The sequence below is a fragment of the Calypte anna genome, chromosome 2, assembly GCF_003957555.1.
Source record: "Calypte anna isolate BGI_N300 chromosome 2, bCalAnn1_v1.p, whole genome shotgun sequence".
Taxonomy (NCBI): domain Eukaryota; kingdom Metazoa; phylum Chordata; class Aves; order Apodiformes; family Trochilidae; genus Calypte; species Calypte anna.
The window spans coordinates 964,449-988,650 of record NC_044245.1 but is presented as its reverse complement, the minus strand read 5'-3'; the positions used below and the strand labels follow the sequence as shown (position 1 = coordinate 988,650).

General features: G+C 46.5%; 1 protein-coding gene across 2 annotated transcripts in view; it reads right to left on the bottom strand.

The window, feature by feature from the left end:
• Positions 1 to 24,202, bottom strand: part of SMARCC1 (SWI/SNF related, matrix associated, actin dependent regulator of chromatin subfamily c member 1) — a 93,741-nt gene that overhangs the window by 11,450 nt on the left and 58,089 nt on the right. The window contains exons 22-26 of one of the 2 annotated variants that reach the window (XM_030444915.1): positions 19,275 to 19,330; positions 17,289 to 17,403; positions 16,277 to 16,431; positions 10,826 to 10,960; positions 6,423 to 6,687 (exon numbers count right to left, since the gene is read on the bottom strand). In XM_030444915.1, coding sequence (XP_030300775.1) covers positions 6,423 to 6,687; positions 10,826 to 10,960; positions 16,277 to 16,431; positions 17,289 to 17,403; positions 19,275 to 19,330 — 726 coding nt within the window. The remainder of the gene's footprint in view (positions 1 to 6,422; positions 6,688 to 10,825; positions 10,961 to 16,276; positions 16,432 to 17,288; positions 17,404 to 19,274; positions 19,331 to 24,202) is intronic. The other variant, XM_030444916.1, reaches the window with a different exon arrangement.

Here is a 24,202-nt window from a genome sequence, read left to right as displayed (position 1 = left end):
AATCCTGGAACTGCCATCAGCCTGAGAGGAAACGAAATCCAGAAGCTAAACTTAAAGGCACAAGGTTTAAATAATGAAATGGGAGACACTTACATGAAAAAACACCCAAGGTCAAAATTATTTATAAAATATTCTTTGGAGTATCAACCATCAACAGAAAATGATGCAAACTATGCTGGGGAAAAAGGTTCTGCTTCAGGTTACTCATCCAGCTGGAGTAGAAAAGCACATCCTGACCTTATTCCATTTCTGCTTTGGGTCAGAAATGATTTAATAGCTGAAAATCCCCCTTGGAGGGCAGAGTTAATTAATGACAGCTATTAATACAGATCTCCCTCTCTCCCTCCAAGAATTTAAGTTTCTCATGTTACCCACCACAAGTATCACTTGAACAGGGCACTCAGCAGTCCACAGATAACCAGAACACTGCACAAAGAAATCAATAATGTGCTTTAAATGATAGGGCCAGCAGCAGGGCTGGTGACACAGCAAGAAACTGGGAATTTTAGTTGCTGTTCTAATTACGAGCTACAGCTTTGGGCAGGGAAATTGGAATCCAGTTTCATTCATTTATTTATTTAAAGTCTTTTTTTTTCAAAGACTTTATTTTATTTTAAAAGTCTTTTATTTTCTATTATCTTCTATTATATTTTATTTTATTTCAAAAGTCTTCCTTCCGGGGGGAAAAAGAACAAAATAAGCTCAGTCAAAATGACATCAAAATGAAAACAACTGGAAATGAGGTAGTAGAGGGACTTGGATGAAATCAGTGCCCCCCAAGAACAGCAACATCTGGTCACTGAGTTGTCCAGAACCTCACCACACCCAGGCACCAGAGGATGAAGTGACAGCAACCAAGTTCCACAGATGGGCTTGGACTGGAGAAGCAGCACCAAGGTAAGTCACAGGTCCCAGCAAACTGGTACCAGAGCTCTACTGCAGCAGGTTCAACTCAAAGCTTTCCAACCATCAGGTTGGGTTGCTTGCTAGGACCAGAAGAAGCCAGTTTAACCAGACCCAGAAAGAAAAAACATGGGAGATACAGCACAAACTTTTCAGAAGCCTCCTGGCTGTGCCTTGCATGGTGTCTGCTGGAAAATGTTTGCTTTAAGTGGGATTCACCAAGAGCCCTTCCAGAAAGGGCTCTGCTGGCTCCTCTTTGTTTCTCTCTCACCAAACCTGCTCGTGGGCATTGGCCTCTGGACCCATTCCAGCTCTCCAGCATGTCCCAAAGAATTCCACAATCCAGCAGCCCCAGCCATGGCCATGCTGATGGGAAGTGGTTCACTGCAAAGACTGACCCTTGGCTGGGGAGTTTCACCAGCTCTGCCCAGACTGACCCTCACCTGGAGATATTTACCAGCTCTGCTCAAGCTGACCCTCACCTGGAGATATTTACCAGCTCTGCCCAGACTGACCCTCACCTGGAGATATTTACCAGCTCTGCCCAGACTGACCCTCACCTGGAGATATTTACCAGCTCTGCCCAGACTGACCCTCCACTGATCCATCTTTTCCATGTTCCATGTGAATAATGTTCTCCAGCTGCATCCAGAGACTGAAGCTAAGGAACATTATTCTGGAAAGATCTTTACCACTAATTTTCAGTTAAGGGTTTAACTGCTTCTGCCTCTGAATCCAGACAAGCCATAAGCAGGATTTCATTTTTCCCCCTTCCATTTATAAATGCCTTTTCAGATCCTTTCATCACTTTGTGTTTCCAACCATCTCTTCAGTTTCCATCAATCACTTTAAAGACATCGGACTCAGCATTTTGTTCACGGTCTACTGAACCAACAGTTACACTTTTAGTCACTATTGAGGTCAGAAAACCTGTTTGAAAACATCAGTGACAACCAAGGTAAAGTCTGGAGCTGAAACCAGGCAGCTGAAGAGGAAACTGTGCAGGGCACTGCCATCCCCAGGTTGCCCTCAGCTGGAAGGTTGCCCACTCCTGCTTCTGGTTGGGGTTTTTCTCTGCCACAAACTGAATGGTTTGGTTCTTCCCACAGAGCTGCCAGACAGCCCAGCAGGCAGCGACCTGTCCACAGCTCCAAAAACCTCCTTATCTCTGACTGCAGAATTATGCTGTGGTATTTGTCACTGAGGTTTATGAAATTGGGCACCTCAGGGACACAGCAGGGTGAGAGACACCCAGAACTGGGGTAAGGAAACAGCTCCTGCTTCACACAGAGACGTGTCCAGACAGAGCTTCACCTGCAGGGCTAAAGAACAGCAAAAAAGCAGCTTTCCCATTTCTTCTGCAAGCCTCTCCCTGGCAGAAATTCACCTACCCAAACCCTCCAAATTTTGGCATCTCCACCAAGACTGCAGGAGGCTCACGTGGTCACTCAGGTGAACTTCAGCTTCTTCCAAAGGGATCTAACCCAGTAACCCAACAGGAAAATCCCTGCTGCTCCCTGGGTGTGTACATGCCATGCAGGTAACTGGGTTAGCAAAGCTCCGAGACCTAAAAGCCCATAAACACACTTCAAATGCCCTAAAAGGGGAAAAGGAAAATACACAGGATAGGATGGAAGTGCTGAAGTGTTTATCACAGCTTTGACACAATGGGATAAGGATTATTTTTTAACACATACAAAACACAGGGGGTGTGCACACCAAATGCTGACTGCTTCAGCCTGGCAGGCAGAGTTCTGGAGGCTGGAACTTCACATCTGCTGCCTGCAACAAGGATCCTTCCAGCAGAGATTCCCCCTGCAATGCTGTACTGGTGTGTACTGGTGTGTGAGGGCAAGCCAGAGCCTGGCAGCCTGGACTACCTGAACAGAACTCGAGGTCAGTCTGAGTCAGTAGGGACTGGAGACTCCCTGCTTTGCTGTTTCCACACACAGCCCCAGGGCTGGCTCAGAGCTGAAGGTTTGGAAACACTCAAGGAAACACTGAACTCTTCCATTCCTTCCCCTCAGGTTATAAAACCTCCACTGCAGAGCCAAAGAGCTTCACCACTGGTGGAATTCCCAAATTTTTATAACAAACTTCCACTGAAGAGCATGAGGAAAAGAGATTGTTTAACTTTCTAGGCAGGATCATCTTCTAGGAAGAAATTCTTGAATTTGAGGGTGCTGAGCCCCTGGGTGCCCAGGTTGCCCAAGGAAGCTGTGGCTGCCCCATCCCTGGCAGTGTTGAAGGTTGGATGGGGCTTGGAGCCCCCTGGGCTGGGGGAGGGGTCCCTGACCATGGCAGGGGGTTGGGACTGGGTGAGCTTTAAGGTCCCTTCCAACCCAAACCTCTCTGGGATTCTGGGATTCCTCTCCCAGGGATGGTGCAGGAGGGTTTGGGAATGTTCCTTCAAACCTTCCCCTCCTTTCCCAGGTGCTGGGAGGTTGAGGTGGGACAGCCAAGGGTGAGATCCATCTGACCAGGTGTAGCTGCACACACCCAGAGCAAGGTTTGGGTGCAATCCAAGCAGAACCAGGGTTCTGACACAGGGGGGTAGGGAGAGGACAAGGGGCAAGGGTTAAAACTTGGAGAGGGGAGATTGAGGTTGGAGATGGGGGAGAAACTGTTTGGGGTGAGGGTGCTGAGCCCCTGGTTGCCCAGGTTGCCTAAGGAAGCTGTGGCTGCCCCATCCCTGGCAGTGTTGAAGGTTGGATGGGGCTTGGAGCCCCCTGGGCTGGGGGAGGGGTCCCTGACCATGGCAGGGGAGGCACTGGGGGGGATTTAAGGTCCCCAAGCCATTTAAGATCAACACAAATCATTCCATGAGTCTATGATGATCAGCTGGGACATGGCAGAAGAAGCAGAGGGGTTTGCATTCCACCTCTGAAAGGGCTTTGAGTTCTCACCTTCACAAAAATATCCAACAAGCAAACTGTCAGCCTAGATAACAGGTAAAAATCCAAAAGTCTCAGCTAGCCAAGATCCTGGTCCTGTCTCTGTGTGCCATGAGACAGCACCAGATGCTTCCCCATCACAGCAGCCACAAGTGCTGAGCATCATCCACCAGTTTGCCACCCTCTAACAGGAGGGGTGGTGGTGGAAAAGTCAATCTATTGATTAACTTTAATCAAATCTGAACAAGAGACGTGCTGACTAATTAAAGGAGTGCCACGCCCCCCCCCTGACACTGAAAGGGATCAGTGGGGACACAGAGGGCCTGGATGATTACAGTGGGGCTGAAGTAATGAGGAATTATGTGAACCAAGGATGTGACTATATTAGAAATCAAGTTTTATTAGTCCCCCAGTGAAGGGAACAATGCATTTAATCTTGTTACATTTTCAGTCTCAATAGCAGCTTGGAAGTAGGAGCCAGCCTAATGATATGCAATGATTTTCCCCTTTAATCTGTTTTCAATTTGCCATTTTTCCATCTCCCAGAATGTTTCTCCTTTCTGCTGAGACAACCTTGTCATACACCACACAAACCCAGCTCCAGTATCACCTGAATCTAAGAACCAGGCCATGTAGCACCACAATCCCAATTAAATTCCAGCAAAACCCAAACCAGCTCCCAAAACAATATCAGTATTAATTTTTCACCCACAAGCATGTAATGAAGCTCTGGACTCTTCAGAAGACACTTAGCTTAAGCATTCAGATCACAAGGCTGCTAACTCTTATCTTCCTCTCCAGTGAGCATTACTCTGCATCTGCTGGTTCAATCAAGTTCCATTACTGTGGAGATCCACACAGCTGGATGAGATGTCTCCCATTTTCATGCTCTCCTGCACTCCCTGCCACTTTACCACACACTTGGCTCTTCCAAACCACAGACTCAACATTGGTCCCTTCCTGACATGAAACCTCGAGCTCCTGCAAGCTTTCTGTTGCCACATCCCATGTTTCCATAGAATCATGGAATGGTTTGGGTTGGAAGGGACCTTAAATCCCCCCCAGTGCCCCCCCTGCCATGGTCAGGGACCCCTCCCCCAGCCCAGGGGGCTCCAAGCCCCATCCAACCTTCAACACTGTCAGGGATGGGGCAGCCACAGCTTCCTTGGGCAACCTGTTCCAAACTCTCACCACCCTCAAATAAAGAATTCCTTCCCCATCTCCAACCTCAATATCCCCTCTCCAAGTTTTAACCCATTGCCCTTGTCCTCTCCCTACCCCCGTGTCAAAAGCCCTCCCCCAGCTTGGTTGTAGGCAAGCAAGATCATGATACCTCAAACTTTTCAGCTTCTTCAGCAACAACCTATACAAGAACTTCAAAAATATTTTCAGCTAATTACTGACCCCATCTTCTTTTCAAATGGATTTGGTCTGGCAGTTGAAAAGGGTTTTATTTACCAAAAGCCATTCTCCTGTGCTGTGGGCAAGTCACACTCAGGTTACTCCATGCCAGGTGATGCTATTCTAAATTATCTATTTTAAATTTAAGTATTTCAATTTCAACAGCCTCTTCATAAAGTAACACACAGTCACATCAACACTGTTCTCCATCCTGGGAACATTCCCAGCCTTGGAGATACCTGAACAATTCCCTTGCAGTCTGATCCAGCTGGTTTTGCTCTGAGCAGGAGGCTGGACCAGAGACTTCCAAGTGTCCCTTCTGACTCACCTGGCATCAGGGCCCAACTGCAGGGCAGAAGCCACAAAGTAAAGCCCCAGGGAAGGCACTGGAGTAGATCAGAACCAGACCTTGGGCCAAAGGAAACTCCTTTGAGGAGTTTCTTGCCTCTGCTGCTCATTCCAGTCCTTTCTCCTAAACTTGTACACACATAGGTGTGTCAGGAACCGGAGAATTTGAGGGAATGATTGGTTTTGAAGGAGGAATGATGACTGAGCATAAAGAAACAAAGTCCAAGAAAATACAAACAAGCTAAAACCATTTGAAAGTGACACTCAGGGGCAGCTCTATCTTTTATTTCAGAGCTTGGTGTGACTATCTCCAAAGAAGGAAACTCCACAACCTTCCTGGGCAGCTTGCTCCAGGGTTTGATGACCTTCGCAGTGGGAAAATAATAATAATAAAAAATGTATTTTCCTGTGTCCAGGTGGAATTTCACAGGTTTTGATTTGTGACTACTGCCTTCTGTCCTGTCTCTGAGCAGATCCTGGCTCCCTGTTTCCTTTGTTTGGGTATTGATATATGTTGGTGAGACATCTCCCCATGTACATTGATGAGTACATTGATAAGATATCTCCTCATGTACATTGATAAGACATCTCAAGTACACTGATAAGATAACTCATGTACATGAGACATCTCTCCTCCCAAAACCTCCATCTGCACTCCTGATCCAGGGGTACAGGTTATAAAATGAGGCTTTATTCCACAAACACCTCATTTTTCCACCCAACTGTGTTTCTGTTTCATAAACACCACCCTTAGAAACCAGCACCTAATGCAGACCATTCCTCCCACCTCCTGCCACCTCCTCTGGCCATACCTTTCCCTCTGCTTTTATTCCCAGGGTGACCAATGCCAGGGGATTCATGTCCCCTGCCTCTTACCTGGCTGGGGTGGGTGAGGAGGTGGCATCTGGTGGTGCAGCATGGGGTAGGGGGGAGGCTGCTGGTGAGGCAGCAAGCCTGGATGTGCCGGTGCCCCCAGGGGGTTCATGCCAGGTCCCCCGGGGTGCTGGTGAGGCTGCTGGGGGTTCTGGCTGTGCTGCTGCTGCTGCTCCATTTGCTGCCGGGCTCTCAGCTCCGCGTATTTCAGCTGCTCCATGTGGAAGTTCTGCCGCTCCGTCAGCAGCTGCTGCCTCTGCTGCTCCAGCTGTGACAAAAACGGAGGGAAAAGGCAAAGCAGGGGAGGTTGTCAGGAATGGCACTAACACCTTTCTGCAAATCAAACGTCTTGCAGCAGGGTTTGGGAGAGGGTCCAAGCCCGTCTTCCTGCTGGAGGGGATGGACTCACCTCAGGATCACAGAACAGCTGCAGCTGGAAGGGACCCGTAAGGATCACTGAATCCAACTCCCTGCTCCTCACGGGGCTACCTAAAGCTAAACCTCAGGACAAAGTGTCCTCCAGATACTACCTGGACTCTGCTCTGGCCCTGAGGAGCCTGTCCCAGTGACCAACCACCCTCTCAGGGAAGGACCACTCCGAACTTCTCCTGAGGCAGCTCCATTCCCTTTCCCTGGGTCCCATCACTGCTTACCAGAGAGAGAAGATCTGCAGCATCCCCACTGCATCCCTGGAGGAGGCTGGGGAGGAGGGAACCCCTCAGCTTCTCTTCTCCAAGCTGAAGAGACCAAGTGCCCTCAGCTCCTCACAGATCCTGAGGTCATTCCCCATCTGTACTGCTCTTCTCTGGACACCTCTGACAGTCTGATGTCCTCCTCATCCTGAGCCCCCCAAACTGCAGACACTACTTGAGGTGGGACCAGGGCAGTGTGGGGTGGGAAAATCACCCCCTCAGCTGCCCCTGAAGCTGTGCTGGGTCGGTGCTTTTGGCTGCCAGGGTCACACCTTGTGTTGGCCTAACAGATCTCTTGGTAACCCAACTCCCCGATTACTCAATGAGTACTGTACAGAGCACTCAGCCTTGAGCACAGTTCTAGAGGAAACTGTGTGTTCTTCTCAATTTTCTGCATGTTGGGATGAGAGGAAGAGGAAATTCAGAGGTTTTCTAGGGACAGACCAAAGCAGAATGTGTGCATGGGCTCAGTGCTTTACAGGCAGGATCCTACTCCTTGAAGTGCAGGGTCTGGAGATGCTGCCAGCCAGCCAGCAATGATTTGCACTGTTGAGTATTACATAAAAAACTTCATGTAATTTAGTCCCATTAATATAAACCAGGTTATTTTGCTTAATTATGGAGCCACGTAGAAAGGAAGCAGGCCCAAAATAAAAAGAATGGGAAGGTACAGAAAATACTTCTGGCTCTTGGGCATTTATCCACCTGATGATCATCCTGGTTAAGGCAGTACAAGTCGTTTGACTGATTTAAGAGAAAGTAACACATTTCTACATCTGTTATTCAGGAACTGGGCACATGGGTTTGTGTGAATACTTTACAAATATTTAATATTTGAAGATATACTCCATAATTTATCTGAAAAGCAGGTTGCCAGGGAGACTTCCACCTTGTAGAAGTTCTCCAAAAACTCTCAAAGCTCCTCCCAGACTTTGTGTTAGCAGCCTGAGTGCTGACAAAGCAGGGACAGACCCAGAATACTACAGAGCAGGCATTCACCCCCAGAACCAGATGGGGCCAGAGCCTCATGAATAATACATGCTCCTTGTTGGGGGCTGGTTTGCCAGCGTGTAGGGACTACAATGTGATTATTCATGCTGCCATGACTCTTTTTTCCTTGACCAATCTCATACGTTAGTGGGAAGAAGTTGGTAAAATGAAGAGACACGTACACCAATGGTGTAATTGTGCATGTGTGGAAACAGATTCAGTAGGTGGCAGGGAGGAATTACTGCAAATGACCCGAAACAAAGGCTTAGGCAAGGAGCATGGCTACACCATACTTTTTGTGGTCTTTTTAGACTCCTTTGTGCCCCTGCTGTGCTCTCTTCATGGCACCCTACCCTGCCACAGCTGAAGTCTTCACAAGCATCTCTAAACACCATCAGTGCTGAAAATACCCCTTGTGCTTTGGAAAAGCAGGGAAAACTTCTCTGCAACACATCCCCTCCCCTGAGGATGAGAACAGGCAGCTGGAGAGAGGACAGAAGCACAAGTTCTGACATGAGCTGGTTTTAAAATTGACTCTGAGCCCAAAATAACCTGGGGTTCTGTGCGAGGCTGCTGCACTTCAGAAGCAGGTTTACACACACAACCTACTGAAACAGCCCCAGATTAGCATCAGGACCACTGGTACCAACACATTTGCCAGCAGGCACTCCATCAGGAATTTGCATTTGCTCTTCAGCTCTCCAGCCTCTACTTACAGCAGACCTCAGGCAGGAGTGAGGCACTTAAGGCAAAGACAAGCACAAGAAAAAACCCCAAACCTGCTGCTTGAAATCAGCCACATTTCCAGGTAGGTTGTCATGAACTGACCACCTCTGCATTTGCACCAGCCTGCCCGTGCCTCATCCCAAAGTGATTCACAATGAGGACTCTTACAAGCACTCCATGCATGCTCACACAATAACAGTCATTGTGCTGCAATTTCCTCCCCAGCCAGTAACTCCTCCCTGAGCAGAAAGGGGAGAGAAAGCATTCATGGGGCTATTAAAAATTCTGGGTCAACAAGGCTCCTACCAACAGGATCCCCAGTTACACACAATCAGAGTTGGCAGCACTGAAATTAAGCACTGAAGGAAATGTGTTCTGCCTAAAATCTAACACCCTCCAGTCTGCAGCACAGATTTCTTTCAACACTTACCTTTCCTGGGAGAAAAAGGCAGAGCAGCCAATAACACATGCAGAGAGTGCAATGGCACCAAGGGATTTTTTGGCTTTAATGGTTTCACTAAATATCCACGACAGGTGACAGGTGAAAAAGCAGAATTTAACCACCAGAAAGCCAGGGGAAAGATCTGTATGCACATTTTTAATAACGTCCTATGCCTCTAAATGGGAAAACCACCACACCTCAACCTGTCACTAATAGAATATAAACCCCAAAGAAAGAAATGTACAGAACCTTTTCAGAATAGTTAGGTCCATTTCTTGAGCTGCCAATCAGTGTCAGAGGCAAACCTCACACTGAAATGGTTGAGGATGCTGAGCAACCTAGAAATTCCTGCTGACATTCTGCTACAACAAAAGACCCAACAGTTTGTCAAACTCCATCACTGTGATTAATGCTGAAGTGTGGATGTAAATTCCATGAAATTCACCTGGCAGGGCAAAAGTGAAAATCCTTAGAATTATGAGTTGGTATCCTCTGCCCAGCTGAGTAACTGCCTACTGACAAAATGAGGAAGCTACACAACTGAAAAGAAATTAAAAATGACCACTGATAAAAATGAAAGTTTTGAGTCATCTTTACAGTAGCTGGAGAGGAATTGCTTCTCTGAAAACCTGTTGCATTACACATGAAGAGCACCTCCTGACTGATGCATAACCCAGCCACTGGCAGGCAGAGGCAGCATCTCTTCCACCTTGAGTTTTGGGATCCACAAGTCTCCAGTGAGGTGTCTGTGCTCCCTTAGTGCCACAACCTTCTGCAGCTGACCCAAATCTCAACCAAGTCCCATGTCCTGGTTACAGCCTCCCTAGACTGAGGGCAGAAACTTAACAGCCTTTTTGTTGGCTTGCCCAGCTCCTCCTCATCTGTCATGCTTCAGATCTGTCAGTTTTCTGTTCTATTTTGGTCCTTTTCTGGTGGCAATGAGCAACCACCTTTCCCTGACATCACTGCTTCCCTCCCTTCTCCTGAAGCTGCTGTTGCCCTCTCCAGCCCCAAATGAGAAGCTGTGCATCTATCCTTCTGCTGCTGCATTTCACTTTGAGGACTTTCCCAAGAGCCACTGAGAAAGCCCACCAAAAAAACCACAAAACAACCTGAACTACAGACTTAAAACCAAACCTCTGGTTTAAGCTGGGTCAGGAAGGAAAGCAGAGAGCTGTCTCCCTTCTCCTAGGGAGGGCAAGGTTTCCATTCATTCCACTCTCTTTCCAGGGAAAAGCCATTTGTCCATCAGGTATCATGCACATGGGCCAGAGAAAGGCTCAGGACCAATTCCACAACCATGCTGAGGTGAACTGAGTAAGGATTAGGAAGCACATCTAGGGTACAAGCAGTCTGCTGCTTACAGGACAGGGAAGGTCTGGAGCAAGGAGAGAGCTCAGACTACTGCAGGGGGTAATCAGGAATTCTAGCTGAGGCAGGGAGACCCATGTAAGGTGTGGAACAGCTGAAGCTGCAAGTTTTCCCACTGTTTGCATATGTAAGTCTTGGCAGTGCTGGTTTAATGCAGAATTTCTGCTCAGGACTCCCCTACTTACTGCCTCTTTCTCTCTGTCCATGATGGTTTCCAGCTCCTCAAAGTGGCGAAGTTTTATCTCCAGCTTCTTCATCTGTGTTTCGACCAGAAGGGCAACCAGGGACTTGATCTTTCTTTCTTCCACTGCTGCCAGGTGCTGAGGATAAAACACAGGTCTGTGCTTTACAAACTTTTCACAAAATGAAGTGCTTTAAAAGGGAGCAGACAATGCCTACCTCTAGCTTTAGCTACCCTACTCTACTTGTGGACAGAAACTGGGGCATGAGGTTACCCATCTGATGCTCAGAATCAGAGCCCTCGGATGATGATGAAGCTTTTAGGCAAATAAATAGGTGTCAAGTTGGAATACAAGAGGTACTGTGGATGCTCAGCCCTCAGCAGCAGCCCAGCTTTGCCTCCAAGCCATCTGAGTGCTGTGCAACAGAGAGAACTTTCATTGGGAATGCAAATGAGGGAGCAAGGAGATGTTGCACTGAGTCAGCTGTAGGTCATCCAAAAAGCTTTCCCCAAAACACACACAGGAGGCTTTTTACCTGGAACAACCCATAAAAGCAGTGAGGTGGCTCTTGGATGCCTTTGGTATGAAAATCTGTTTTTTTGTGCTCAAGTAAATCTGTGTCTCTAGTTAGAGATGTTCTGTGCAGCATCACACCATGAAACCAGCAGCACTTCCACCCCGGGCGAGGGGGAGCTGGCAGAGAAATCTCTACATAGATATTAGAAGAAACTGTTAAAAAAACTCCAATCCAGTTTCCCTTTATAACCAGGTTGCACAGTATTCCTAGGGCAGAAAAAAGCTTAAGGCAAAGCTGTATTTAAACTGCAAAAGCCAACTGCAAGAAAAGGCAAATAAATTCTTCACAGAATCTATTCTGTAAATATTCCTGCTCACACAGATATACTCAAATAAAAATGATACAGGACATACCTATACATATATATATATATATATATGGGTGATGTCTGAGGCAGCCTGTGAGAGTGTTTCATGCTCTCCAAGTGTGAAAGGCATGTTAATGATGCCTGCTCCCAGCTTTTGTTCACAGCCGGCTGCTCAAAATGAAAATAAAACTCAGAATAAAACCCCCCTCACGTGCACTGCTTGGGAGTTTCTGTATTAACAGTCAAAAGATGTTTTCCTGACTGTTGTCCCCAAGCAAAGCATCACGGACACGTCCAAAGGTTGAGGGAGAAAAGAGGGTTGGCTTTGGAACAGGAAAAGGTGAGGGCTGAGGGGAAGGAGGAAAAACAAAATAAAATGAAAAAGAAAAAGCTGGATGTCATCCAGCTCAAGCTGCAAACAAACAGAGACTCAAATTTAGCAAGCTGTGCCCCAAAGCTTGGCTCAGAAATGGGAGAAATCTTGAGCTGGAGAAAGGAAGCTTTATAAAACTCCCTGGTAATCCTAATTATAAACAGAATTTCTCAAAAAAACCCTGCCACTGTTTCCATCACTGACATGGTGTGAAATCTGACAGCATTCCCCATTCAGTAAAAAAACTCTCCAGCAAAGGTAGATAAAACACAGGCAGGATGCTCACTAAGTTTAATTTAAAGCAGGTACAGTCTGAGGGAAGGGGAAGCACCTGAGCACATCTCCCTGCCATGCCAGCACTGAAATGCTGAGCAGGGAACACCTCTGGAATAAAGCTACTGGATGGCTGACAGAGTTACAACATTTAATGTCAATTAATGCTCTTTAGTGAAACAAACCCATCTGTATGAAAAGGCAGAGGGACAGAAGGACCTTTGCTGACACATGCAGCCTCCCAGCAGTCCTCTTGCCTTGCCTGATGGGTGCAGTTTTAATCATGAAACCAGATTAACATCAACCCAGCGAGGCACAAGATTAGCTAAATGACAGGTCTCAAAATACACACCAGAAAGGAAATCATCATTCAAGTTTGCTTTTTTTTTTCCCCCCTAAAGATTCCTAGAAGCCTTTAGGCTGGCATTACCCAGGGCTTCATGTGGATACCCAACAACTTGTTCCTGACTCCATGACTGACAAAAAGAAAGGAGTGAGGCAAAATGAAGAGTGATTCCAACTGCCTGATAAAGATGTCACTACACCTCCCTGTATCACAGATCAGCAGAGGGGCTGTGAGGTTATCCTGGGACACTGAGCATCACCAAGCAAGGGGGACCTGGCTCTGGCTGAGAGTGGCTACACCACCACCTTGGTTTGGTGTTTAGACAGGGAGACCTAACCACAAGTACAGCCCCAACACTGCCTCTGATTTTGCTGCTGAGGAATCATGTTTCTGGGTAAATACTGATAAACTTGAGAGGAATCACAAGACCAGTTACTGACCCAGTAACAGGGTTAGTAATTGCAGGCACTCTCATAGAACCTAACTCATCCCCTGATCAGCTTAAACCCAGCTTTAGTCATGGAATCATTAAGGCTGCAAAAGACCTCCAGGATCATCAAGTCCTACAAGTCAGCCCAGCCCCACCATGCCCACTGAACCATGTCCTGAGGTGCCATGTCCACACATTGGGGTCCACACCTGAACCCCTCCAGCCAGGATGGGGACTCCACCTCAGGTCTCCCCTCAGCCTCTTCTTCTTCAGACTGAAGAATCCCAATTAATCATGAAATTAACTCAGCACAGCAAGAGCAGGAGTGTGACACCTGATACTGACAACTGCAAAACCAGACCACCAGAGACCCCAAGACCCAGGACAGCCTCTGGGTCCCAGCTCACTGGGATTCTGTGCTGAAGTCATCTCAGCCACGTGGGAGATGTCAGCTGAAATTCTAACTGGTAGAGAAAACTCCTCTTTTTTTCCTTCCCTCTTCCTCCCTTGGGACTAGATGCTCCACCTGGGTTTTGTTAGCAAGGTCAAGAGCAGGTAAGGCTCTTTTGTGAATAAAGCAGAAGAAACAAAGCAGCAGGTAACACAGAGCTCTGTAAATTAGGGCACACAACCCAAGTCCTGCCATGCACAGAGGAGCATGAGGTGTAAAAGCTCCTCCAGTGAGGTTCTAGAGCTAAAAGGAATCAATGGCATCTTTTCATCTGCCTATAAACAGAAGATGGGATATTGATGGCTGCAAAAAGAATCATCATGATTTTAGCAGGAAGGTCCCTTCTGTTCCTGAATTTTCTGTTTCTAAATACCTGTGACACAATAAAAAAGTGGTTGATGATCAAAGGGTTTTTATCTCTTTTAATGGTACCACGGTCAGTGAGTGAAACATACCAGAGTAGGAACAAATCCTAACAGCCAGGTTTACCACCATGGGAAAACTTCTGGAGAATTTAGGAGGTTTTGCATCACTGGGAGCTTCAGTACCAGTGTCCTCTGGAAAAGGTGCATTCAATCCCAGACACCTCCAGAACAGAAATTCAGGCAAGTCATGAGACCAGTGCAAGGCAGAAAAGTCAAGTTATGACCAGAAAAGTCCTTTTTGGGTGTGGAAGTGATGGATGAGGATCTCCACCAGAAGCTCTGCAGCTCAGTCAAAGTCAGACAGAAGCAGAGGGCAGGCTGCAGCAGAGGGGACATCTTCTACTTGGTGCTTATGCACAGAAAGGAAAACCTAGCTTATGTTGATACAGCACTGTGAGAAGAAAACGAGGAAAAGAAACCCAAATAATTCTAGCATTGTTTCTAAAGGAGGAATAACCTGTAAAAGCACATTTAAAACTGTTGCTCCATTCTACATGCAAGAGCACAGATATTCTCACATCATTTCTCAAACAAGTGGCTTCACCAATAAGGTGTCCTGTCTGAAAAGGACAAAAAACTTCAAGTACCTGAATTTAACCCCTGTTTTTCTTTAGAACTCTACTGCAATGTTCCTCTGATATAAAACCGTACGGAAAACAACTTTGTACCAGCTCTTCACATGACCAGATCTTGAGTTTATTACAAAAAACTCAATTACTCTCCCAGCCAAGATACAGCTCACTGAAAGCCTTAATGTTGTGTGGGTTTAAGTGCAAATGGGAAGTGAAATGGCTGTTGAATTGGAATTCTACTCTGAAGTGTGACTATCCTAATTATAACATACTATTTCCTGGAATATAAAGCTGAAGTTCTTCTACAATTGTATTATTACCATAATGAAAAATGCTGTTAGCCAAGTCCCTTTTCCCTCTAGCACTGCCTGTCACCAAAGGAAGGGAAGTAGGAGGAGATCATCTTTATTTGGATCCAGTAGCCTTCCATAAAACAGAGTAAGTTTCACACCTCCTTATGTATACATATGCAGGGTTTTTTTCAACTTGGCTGAAAATATCTGTAAGTGTGATGAACCAAAAGTCACTCAGTAAAAGGGCTTGGGGCTTGGAGCACCACGGGTTCTTACAAGGACAAGGAAAGTGATGGACAAGGGAGCCACCAAAATAATGAACCTAAAGTTTGCCTGGGAAATGGGATCCCACACAGCCAGGGTGGCTGGCTCTGAATTTATGCAATTTGTGATTTCAGAACCTGGTTTGAAAGGCAGTAACTAAAAATCTCCTCAAACCTCACGGGTTTGTGTAAAGGAGGGACAGCATCATCATGGCAACATCTGTCATCACACTCTCCTCAATGTAAACCTTGCCACTGGAAAAGCTGAAAGTCACAAGAGTCAAAGATCAGACTGGAAAAGTCAGTAAAACACAGGCATCATCCCACTATGTCCACTGCTCTGTCTCAGAAGTCCCTCAGGAAACAAACACTATCTATGCTTTTTTTGTACCTATAAAAACTGACTTGCAACTTGCCACCAAATGCAGGAGTGGTTAAGAAACCCAAACTATCACTTGAATTAAAAAGATAAACCAGAATTTGAACAAGATACTCTGAAAGGAGTGAAGGCAGTTTGGTGCTTGCAAAAAGCAAATCAGAGACAACATGCAATTAGTAATTACAGGGTACAGGAGAGCTGTTAGCTAGGGCACTGCTTCACACCACAGCTCATTAACAGACTACAGACAAATAAACAGAAGTTGAGTGATAGGGAGGCAAGAACATGCTTGGAACAGACACACAGTACCTTTTAACACAAAAATCATGAAATGGTCTGTGAAAAACTGCAATGCTGGGATTGAGCACTGCTGTGTTCTTACAGCAAGTCCAAGCACTGGCAGTTTGTGGGAAGTCCAGAGAAAAGCTAATGGCACAGCAAAAAGGACAATGCCAGGGGTTTTATATCTATGTCCTTGGCATCACAGCCACACCTATTCAGCAGGGGAAAGTCTTCCCACACACGACAAGTTCATTTCAAGGCTCTTTTTTAGGGATGTTCCTCGACTACATAATCATTAAAGCAGTTGCCTAAATAGAAATGAGAGTATTTCTCCTAGGAGTTCAAGCAGAAGGAACTGAAGATGGCACTTGTGCTCCATCAAGGTATTAGAACACGAAAGGGCACAGATCTGGAACAAAGAACCATTTGAAGAGTTCTGCTGTGAGTTGGAAACCAAGCCAACGGATACTGCACAAAACAAACCTTTGCTTTGGTGGCAGCTGAGGCAAGGGCAGCAGCTGCAGCTGTGGCTACGTTTCCTTCCGAGATTTCATGTTCCACTTTCTTCTTCCCAGCCTCATTTTCTTTGTCTTTGCTGGCATCAACATTCTCCTTGTTCTCTTCTGCCTCCTTCTCTTCTGGAATGAGATTTACAGCCAAGTCTGTTACGTGCATTTTCCCCTTGATAACAGGAGTTTACCCACACTTTTATCAGCCAAACAAATTCATTCATCCACACCCCATCACGTTCCTGCAGCCCTTTGGATCACAACTGCTGTCAGGGGCACAGCTCCAATCTGAGAGGATCTGATCCAACAAACAGGGAAACTTGGAATGCTTTGAGTTCCCACCCTGCCCATCCACCCTCTGGCATCAGCTGCACAACAATTCCAGCTGCATTTCCAGATCATCTCTATTGTTCCACCAAATCCACGTGCTTCTCCTTCTACCTGGTGCTAAAATACTGGATGGATGTTCCAGGAAAAAAATACATAAATAAATCAATGTACCCATGTTGTACAAGGGGAACATGCTACAAATAAATAATGCTGTCACACAAAGGAAAAAACCCAGAGGGCTCCTTAGCCTGTCAAAGTGAAGGCTCTGCATCACTTCCCAGGGAAACCAAGCAAACATTAACTTGTGGGTAAAAGTGAGCAGTCCCATTTCTTTGCATCAAGAGTGACCAGATGGTGTGCAACACAGACAAAAGAAAATAACTGAGATGATTTCCACACACTCTGCCATTCCCCTTCCTTCCCCCAGTCACAGGAAGCTCAGCTGAGGTCTGCAGGGAGTTCAAGAAAGAATTTAGTGCCCAAGCTTTGCAGTGAAATGAAACTGGAATATCTACTACTGAACCATGAAGCTGCCTGATGGGCAAGAGGAAACATTTCTGCCACAGCTGAGTTTATGGTCTGTTCCAACCACTTTATAGAAAGAAATATGTGCTATTAAAGGTAACACAGCTTGAGGAACAGCTGGGAACCATTACCTGGCTTGGGCTCTGCCACAGCTTCACTGTCTTGCTCTTTTTCTGGATTTCTCTCATTTTCTCCTTCTTGTACTTTATCACCCTCCTCAATTTCACTCTCTGCTTTGCTTTCAACCTAGATGGGATGAAAGATGGGTGGAAGAATGAGGGGTACAGAAGACACTTGCTGTTAACTTGGTTTATAGCTTTCTAATTCATTCACTGTCAAAAGAAGAGTTTAAATTGTGGGAGCTGACTGCTACTAAAGCCCATTTTAACAAACAGCTGAAACCTGAACAAACAAAATCATTGCTACACCAGCCTGAAGTCTGGAGATTCAGTAACCCAGCCCAGCCTGAGTCCAGCTGCAGGGACAGAAATCCTGAGCTGCCAGGTAAAACCAGGTTCTCACCCATTCTGCTGCCCCTCTTTATTCAAGTACTTTGTGCCTAAGTTTCATACCCTTGCCAGGGTCCTTTATACAGTATTCACCTACCCACACAGCTCCAAATTCTGCAGAATTCATGGTCACAACAGCATCTTGTGGCAATAAATGCTACAGCTGAGCTGCACGTGCCAGGAAGGTGTTTCCTGACCAGGAATGGGTGGAAGAGAGCAACATTTGCAAGGTGGAAGTAAAATAAAAATATTTCTAGTTAAAATCTACATGCTTTAGTATCAATGAAATTACATTGGATATTAGGAAAAAAATCTTCCTGGAAAGGGTTGTCAGGCCCTGGGATTTTCAAAGCCCTGGAGATGTGGTACTGAGGGACATGGGTGGCCTTGGCAGTGCTGGGTTAGACTCAGTGTTCTTAAACATCTTTTCCAGCTGTGAGTTTTTAATTCTATGAACTCAGCAGCAGCTTTCTGCTTATGGCTTGGAGACCTCATTCTCTCTCCAGCTCCCTGACAGGAGGCTGTGGGGAGGTGGGTGTTGGGACAGGAGGCTGTGGACAATGACAGGACATGGGGGAATGGTCTGAAGCTGCACCAGGGGAGGTTCAGACTGAATATTGGGAGGGATTTCTTTACTGAGAGAGCAGGTGAGTGTGGGAATGGTCTGGTCAGGGAGTTGGTGGAGTCACCATCCCTAGAAGTATTTAAAAACTGTAGATGAGGCACTGCAGGACGTGCTCCAGTGGGCATGGAGATACAGATCTTAATAAATATATTTTACTTTTTCATTGGGGATGGGGGCTGCTGATGGTTGGACAGGGTGATCTTAGAGATCTTTTCCAACTGTGACAATTCTGTGACTGGAAGCATCACCTGCCCTCTGAAAACTCTCCACACTCTGATCTGTATGTTTCTCATTTATTCTGCTCTACAGAATCTTATCTTTTCAAGCTCTGACTTTTCAAGTCTTCTACACTTACACCTATCTATGTACCTGAATATTTACCAGAAAGGCAGCAAGAGAACAACCTGAAAACAGAGTCACTGAGTTCCTGGGAGAGGCAGCACCAAGCCCCACAGAGCAGCCAGCAGGTTAATTATCACTCCTTCATTTGACAAAGGAGGCAACACAGAAATGCCACCTGGTGCTGCACTCTCACTCTCTGCCATTTATTCAGCAGGGATGTTCTCATCCCAGGGGTTCAGTTTAATTCAAGTTCAGATCTGAAACAACCCCAGCCAGTGCCATTCCTGCAGACTCTCTGAGCACTGGGTTTGGGGACACGGGCTCATAAAAAAAGCACCCAGAGTGCTGCATTCCTGTAGGCACTAGCAACAGGCTGAAGGGATGAATTTCTAAACATCTGATCCTTATGGGGCAGGATGCATCAGACCTAAAAGTACAAAATAACACCTAGAACCAAGAGCTAGCCCAGCCTCCTTGCAGAGTGTTATCAACCAGCTCAGCTAGAGGCTGCTCCCATGGACACACACACTGACCCTAACACCTACTTTGTTCACACACTGTTTTAGAATGTCAGAACATATTAGAATGTGCCACAGTGTCAGGACTATCTTTTAAAAACCAGTGTATTGAGGCAAGCTTACCTTCTCAGACTGTTGCCCTTCTGTCTCAGTTTCCATTTTTTCTTCTTCAGCTCCATCTGAGGAAACAAATAAATAAAGTGTTTGGAACTGCCAGAGGGTCACTTCACCATACTCAACATTTGTGTCAAGGCTAACTAAAATTTTCTTTTCTCCACTGACAGTGGTTTAAAGAATGCCACACCACTTAATTCCTGATGACTAAAAGGTAATTTTAGTTTTAAAATAAAGTTTGCTTGCAATTTTAACTCTTCCTTTTCAGCCCAACAAGCAAAACATTACCTGTGCTCTGCCCCATCCAGTCTGCACACACAGAAAGAACCCAGCAGACATCAGTTTTAGCTATGTGAGGGCAGCTCAAGCACAGCTCTGCAGTATTCAAGCCATACAGCAATCCCCATTGGGAAGCTGCAGTATATAAAGTGTTTTTCCCAATACAGGCAATTTGATGCTGTAGATGGTTCTCTGTTCCCTGCTTAACCTCAATTATGATGCTGCTGAACTTGTAATTCCTCCTTAGCTCAAGATCCCCTGAGCTGCTTTGGATGAAAGGTCTATCCAGAGGCACTGTCATGCACTGCAGGTCCCCTCAAGATATAAATCCCATCTTGCAGGTGGTGTAAATATCAGAATTCTCCAAAGCCAACTTAAAAACAATGATTCAACACCAGAGTAACATTAAGCAGCCAAAATTTTGTTAAAGCACTGACACTGTTCTTAAAAAACCAAGGATCTCTTCTTAATTCTGGCTCAACACCCACCAGTTCAAGGCAGTGAGCAGTCTGATGGTGAAATGGTTTGATGGGAAATCTCATTTTCCACCCTGTGTACCTCCTGCTCCTCCAGAACTGCCTGGTTCTCCAGTCCTCCCTGGTTCCTTGTGCTCTTCCTCCAAACACATTTGTCCCAAAACCACTCTAAAATTGCACCCAAGCCCTCAGAAATACATTCAAACCCATGTTTCAATCTGAACTGAACATGAAACTTAAATAAAGTGGCCAACAGGTGTAATGCTATGGTAGATGTTCTTGGACAGTGCTCTCAACTCAGACCTCCCATCATTCAGCCTCTTCCTCCTTGGCTGTAATCCCAAAATCATATTGGTTCAAAGACCTTTAAGATCATCAAGTCCAACCATTAATTTAGCATTGAGAAGTCCAGTCCACCACTGCCCCATCCCTGGCAGTGATGCAGGTTGGATGGGGCTTGGAGCACCCTGGGCTGGGGAGGGGTCCCTGACCATGCAGGGGGTTGGGACTGGATGAGCTCTAAGGTCCCTTCCAACCCAAACCATTCCATGATTCTAAACCATGTTCCCCTAATAATACCAATACTTGTGGGTTTGTACTCAAGAATGGATCAATGAAATGGCCCAAGTTAAACCTGAACCCCTTCTTCACCTTCTCACTGAGAACAGAGCTGTCCTGCAGCTCCTCAAGAGCCCTGCAGCTGCCTATGAGGTGTTAAACAAGAAGGAATCACATCTGAGCACAGGAGTTGGTTGTTGGGTTGATATAAAGCAAGGAAATAACAATTTACCAGCTGAAAGCTCTGAGTTTCTTTTGCATCCAAACCACCAACCAACCAAGCAAGGAAGGAACAGAGCTGAGGCTGAGTGAAGTGCCCTCCTGACTCAGGTCACAGCCCAGCCTGCTCAGCTGGCTTTTTAACCCCCAGCTTTTTAAAAACCAAACTTCCCAAAGTGCTCTGAAAAACCAGAGCTGGAGCTGCACCTTCAGTGCCAACAGTGATGAAGATGATGGCACTGGGTGAGCTCTTTCTTCTCCCCTCTGGCTCCAGGTCCTGCTGAGAGATGCTGCAGGTTGGGCAGGGCTCTCCATAAAACCACCAGTGGGGTTCTTTGGGCAGTAACAATTCCCTGGAGTTCTCCAGGAGGTGGAGTCTCACACCATGCCCTGAATCTTCAGAGGAAGGACAGGACACAACTCAACTCCTGACTCCAAGCCAAGGCTTCTGTACTGGAGTCATGAAGCAATTCCTTATGGAAAAGGAGCAGCAAGCCAAGCACATGCTGAGGAGAGACCTCCATGGAGAGCAGCAGGAGGTCACTTGCACCTCCACAGCCTTTAGTTGGGAATTGATCATCAGAGACCTCCAACCAGTGTCCAACCAAAGAAGTTTTCCTCTGCTCAGAGGTCAGAACTGATGAGTACAGCTGAGCAGTTCCACAGCTGGAACCCAAAAACCAACAAAAAACCTGACCTTGACCACAGGCCTCTCCAGAGTGCCCTTCCAGGTGTGAAAACCCCTGAGTTTCAACACACAACAACAGATTTCCTCTTATTGCTCATTTTGTTTGTTTTTCTGGCTGACCAGACTGAGCTCTTCCAGCTGGTACCTCCCATTTAGTCTGCTTGGCATTCCAACAGCTTTTACAGGAAGAGCTCTGCCAAAACAGAGCCCTTGTGTTACAGATTGCTTCTTGAGCAGCAGCTGAGCTGGCCCCATCCCATCTGACTTTCAGCAGAAGCCCAGGTAACAGTCCCACTGCTCTACAAACCCAACAGGGAACCCATGGGATCAGGTTTGACAACTGAACCTGAGCCCCTGCTTAAAAGAGACTTAGCTGAAAGCAAAAGTACAAGACAGAAAATTACCTTTATCCTGCCCAAAGCAGGACACAAGAGCACCAGCAGCAAGTCTGCAGCTGGCACCAAGCTGGGTGGTGCAGTTCCTAAGGCAGAGAGATGGGATGTCACCCAGAGGGACCTGGACAAACTGGAGAGGTGGCACCAGGTGAACCTCGTGAGGTTCAACATGAGCAAGTGCAGGGTCCTGCACCTGGGTTGGAACAATCCACACCATCAGGACAGGATGGGGGATGAGGTTTTAGAAAGCAGCCCTGAAGAAAAGGACCTGGAGGGTGCTGGACATGAGCCAACAGTGGGTGCAAATCCCATCCTGAGCTGCACCAGAAGAACCATGGCCAGCAGATGGAGAGGGGGGATTCTGAGAGACCTCACCTGGTGTGCTGCATCCAGCTCTGGAGCTTTCAGTACAGGAAGGACATGGAGCTGATGGAGAGTGTCCAGAGGAGGGCAACAGGAATGCTCAGGGGTCTGGAACACCTCTCCTATGGAAACAGGCTGAGGGAGCTGGGGTTGTGCAGCTTGGAGAAGAGAAAGGTACAGGGAAACCTTATAGCGACCTCCCAGTATCTGAAGGGGCTACAGGAAGGCTGAGAGGGTCTGTGTGCAAGGGCCTGGAGTGATGGGATGAGGAACAGAGAATTAGAGAAGATTTAGATTGGATGGTAGGAACAAGTCCTTTCCCAGGAGGGCAGTGGATCCATGGCCCAGGCTGCCCAGGGAGGGGGTTGAGGCCTCATCCCTGGAGATGTTCAAGGTGAGGCTTGAGGAGGCTCTGAGCACCCTGAGCTGGGTGAGGGTGTCCCTGAGACTGCAGGGCTGGGACTGGGGGACCTTGGGAGGTCCCTTCCAACCCAAATTACTCTATAATTCTGCGTGACCACATGCTGGATGCACACACCACAGGACACGTGTGTGTTTTAACAGCAATTTCCATCTTCTGGTGCTTAGTATCCATTTCTTGGGGCTATAACCTGGTTCATTAAGCCACTCCTTTACAGAACACTTACTTAAAATGTTCCTTCTAAGGCTAGCAGGACTCTGAGGGAAGAGAATAACAACAAACCTATTGATGGAGAACCATGATGGTATCTCAACACTTCTTGCTGATGTTTAGCATGTGGATTATTTAGAAGGTCACAAAATCCTGCTCTATTTGCAGCACCCAGCTCTTCTGAAAGAAGGGACAACATCACCTCAACCTCCTACTCCTTGTCCAGGACCTCAGATCTCCAGACCCAGAAACCTCAGCACAATTTCATGCACACCTTTAAAGAAGGAGCTTGCTGAGACCATGGACTTCAAGAGATGCTGCCACCCCAACCTGAAACTGCTGGTACAAAGCCCTGATCCATCCCTAAGCTTCTGAAATCCTTAGCTGGTACTGGGTGCTCATTTTCAGTAATCCTCATTTTACTGGCAATTCCCTTCTGCTACACTGAAAAAACCCCAAGAGGTGTTCAAAGTCTTTTGCTTCTCATAGCAACAATTCTGTAGGGAAGTTTTTTTTAGAAGTCCCTTCCATACGTAAGAAAAACATACTCAGATGTCTCACTGAAGGATAATGGTTTTCCTCTTGGCTTGTTTCAAGATGATAAACCTTCTTATCTGAAGTATCTGCCAGCGTAATTTAATTTATGGAGGATGGGGACAGACCTCCTCAGAAGTTTTATCTCAGTGTTAGGATTTAGTGACCTAATAATGTCACTGGGCAAATGGAGATTAGATTTTGTCAGACAGCTATTTCCAGCCTAAAAGCAGAGCTCCAAATTGGGCTGAAAAGTGTCATCCCTCCTCAGAAATGAAAGGGAGAGCTTAGCAAAACAAGCTTTATTTTCTCCTTTGGTAACAAAGAAAGAAAGAGAAAGATAAAGTGCCCAACACTCCAAGTGTGGTTGGGTTGGTAGAATGAAAGCTCATGAGCTGCAAGCAGGCAAACACCACACAGGAATACAAACATTTCCACTCTGGGGTGACATAAGCCAAATCCTTAGACCTTCCAAGATTCCTAGAATACAGAGTAATTGAAAGAAAAAAAGTTATTTGTCCTAAACAGCCCAAAACTTACCCAGAGGGAGAAGTGGAGCAATCCTGAAGATCTGCTTCCAACAAAACTCCCAGTCAGAGTGAAGCAGGGCAGAAAAGCTCTGGTGTGTGGATGATTTTAGAGTGAAAACAAGGAGGTTTCTGTCTCTTAAAAGCTAACAGCTTGATAATCTGTTCACTCTTCTGAAAGATGAGGACCTGGAACTCAAATTCTCCAGGCTAGAATCAGGCTGAGCACAGACTCAGGGCTCAGCACCCATAGGAGCACTGAGCACC